This window comes from Rhagoletis zephyria, unplaced genomic scaffold, assembly GCF_001687245.7.
Source record: "Rhagoletis zephyria isolate East Lansing unplaced genomic scaffold, Rhagoletis_zephyria_1.1 Rzeph_scaffold_00102, whole genome shotgun sequence".
Lineage (NCBI taxonomy): Eukaryota > Metazoa > Arthropoda > Insecta > Diptera > Tephritidae > Rhagoletis > Rhagoletis zephyria.
In genome coordinates, this window is record NW_016157186.1 from 227,907 (window position 1) to 229,889 (window position 1,983).

Sequence of the window (1,983 nt, forward strand, 5' to 3'; positions counted from 1 at the left end):
GTTATCGATTATTTTTCTCTTCTTCTTCCTTTTTTAAGTCACAATAGACATTGAAGTGTCAAAATAAGTGAAAAGTAAATAAAGAAAAGCGGCAAAACTAAAATGGATCCGAGCCTTTTATTTTATTTAAGCTCTAGCGAAAGCGAGTTGTGCGTAAGCAACTTCGGGGCAGAAGCAATCCATTGGCATTATCCGACAACGCGTAAGTAATTATACATAGGAAATAAATTACCTTCTCTACTCCTATAATTGCAGATTCATCAAAAGATTTCGGTTAAGCGAGGAGGCATTCCAGAATGTTTTATCGAAAACAAACATAAACTGCGATGACACAAAAGCCATCCCTGCTGCTTTGCAATTGGCTGCAAGCCTCTCGCTCCTTGCAAGTGGTAACTATCAGCACACAGTTGGTAGCGATTACCTGATAGGTATGTGCCAGAGCACGGTATCAAAATTGACGTCCAACGTCTTAAAAGAAATGGAAAGCAAATTGTGTCCGGAATTTATAAAGTTCCAGCCCAACGAATCTTCAAGATGTAAGGAGTGGTTTCCGGAAAAATATAAAATACCTGGAGGTAGGAAGAGGAGTTCTAATGAAATGCGTAGTGACTCCAATGTTTTTCCTTTTAGTGGTTGGATGCGTAGACGGAACACACATTGGATTACAAAAGCCAATTAGAGACGAGCACATGTACTTCAACAGGAAAGGTTACCATAGTCTTAACGTTATGCTAGTAAGTTTCTTTTCTTTCATTTTAACATTTTATTGCTAATATTCCGTTTGCCAGATTTGTGACAACATTTGCAAGATTCTTGCCATAAATTGTCAATATGGAGGTGCAGCCCATGACTCCTGAAAAGGTCCACCACATGTAATTGTTTGGTGAGGTTTTCCCACAAACGGTTGGCCGTTGCTTTTCCCTGCGAGCAGTTTGGGAGTAAATTCTTTNACAACATTTGCAAGATTCTTGCCATAAATTGTCAATATGGAGGTGCAGCCCATGACTCCTGAAAAGGTCCACCACATGTAATTGTTTGGTGAGGTTTTCCCACAAACGGTTGGCCGTTGATTTTCCCTGCGAACAGTTTGGGAGTAAATTCTTTGCCAAGTCAGGGTGTTCGGCCATGAACTCCGCCATGAGTTCTTTCTGCGTAGAGTTTAATTTATTTTAGTTGGTCCTAAAATAAGAAAAATAGCTATAAACTTGTATATGTTTGCANATTTTCCCTGCGAACAGTTTGGGAGTAAATTCTTTGCCAAGTCAGGGTGTTCGGCCATGAACTCCGCCATGAGTTCCTTCTGCGTAGAGTTTAATTTATTGTAGTTGGTCCTAAAATAAGAAAAATAGCTATAAACTTGTATATGTTTGCACAAATTTTATAATTACTTACATTTTTAAAAAAAATTTATCAAATTTTGCGCGCGTACGTTCGTCAAATATTAATCGAATGACAGTTCGAACGAGCGAGTACGTTCACTCGCTCGTTCACGCCTGTCATAATACCGAATTACGATATGAGAAGTTCGTTCACGTCTGTCACAATCCGATTTTGTCATTTTTACGTGACAAGTTGCTCGTTCACAACTGTTACGATTCGAGCCCTGAACTAGAAACACAAAATTTATGATATCAATTTCGTGACGAAAGTTATACGCATTTTTTAACTGCCTTTCAAACGTACGGAAAATCTTTTTTTATTTATTCGGAAGGTGCGAATTTCCGTTTACTGCTAAAAACACAATTAAAAAAAAAAACAGAACTTTTGCAACGATTCGTATGAATAAAAACGATTTTCCCTACGTTTGAAAGGCAGTTAAAAAATGCGTATAATTTTCATCACGAAATTGATATCATAAATTTTGTGTTTCTAGTTCAGCTTTCGCCACTCGAAAATTTTACCTCAAAGAGGTGTTTTATTTGATTTTTACATACACGATGAGGCGTAAGCTTATCTACTTGTATGTAAAAAAATTACCTCAAG

General features: G+C 37.5%; 1 protein-coding gene across 1 annotated transcript; it reads left to right on the top strand.

Annotated features, from left to right (window-relative positions):
- The first annotated feature begins 363 nt into the window (after positions 1-363).
- LOC108376770 (putative nuclease HARBI1) lies at positions 364-857 on the top strand. Its single transcript, XM_017633015.1, has 3 exons — positions 364-575; positions 631-734; positions 789-857. The coding sequence occupies exons 1-3, from the start codon at positions 431-433 to the stop codon at positions 855-857; spliced, it is 318 nt and encodes a 105-aa protein (XP_017488504.1). The 5' UTR covers positions 364-430.
- The last annotated feature ends 1,126 nt before the right edge of the window (positions 858-1,983 follow it).

Excerpts from the sequence above, each read along its gene's own strand:
- LOC108376770 (XM_017633015.1), top strand. The coding sequence starts at position 431 with ATGTGCCAGAGCACGGTATCAAAATTGACGTCCAACGTCTTAAAAGAA. Across the intron at positions 576-630 it reads AAAATATAAAATACCTGGAG|TGGTTGGATGCGTAGACGGA; the intron begins GTAGGAAGAGGA and ends TTTTCCTTTTAG. Across the intron at positions 735-788 it reads ATAGTCTTAACGTTATGCTA|ATTTGTGACAACATTTGCAA; the intron begins GTAAGTTTCTTT and ends TCCGTTTGCCAG.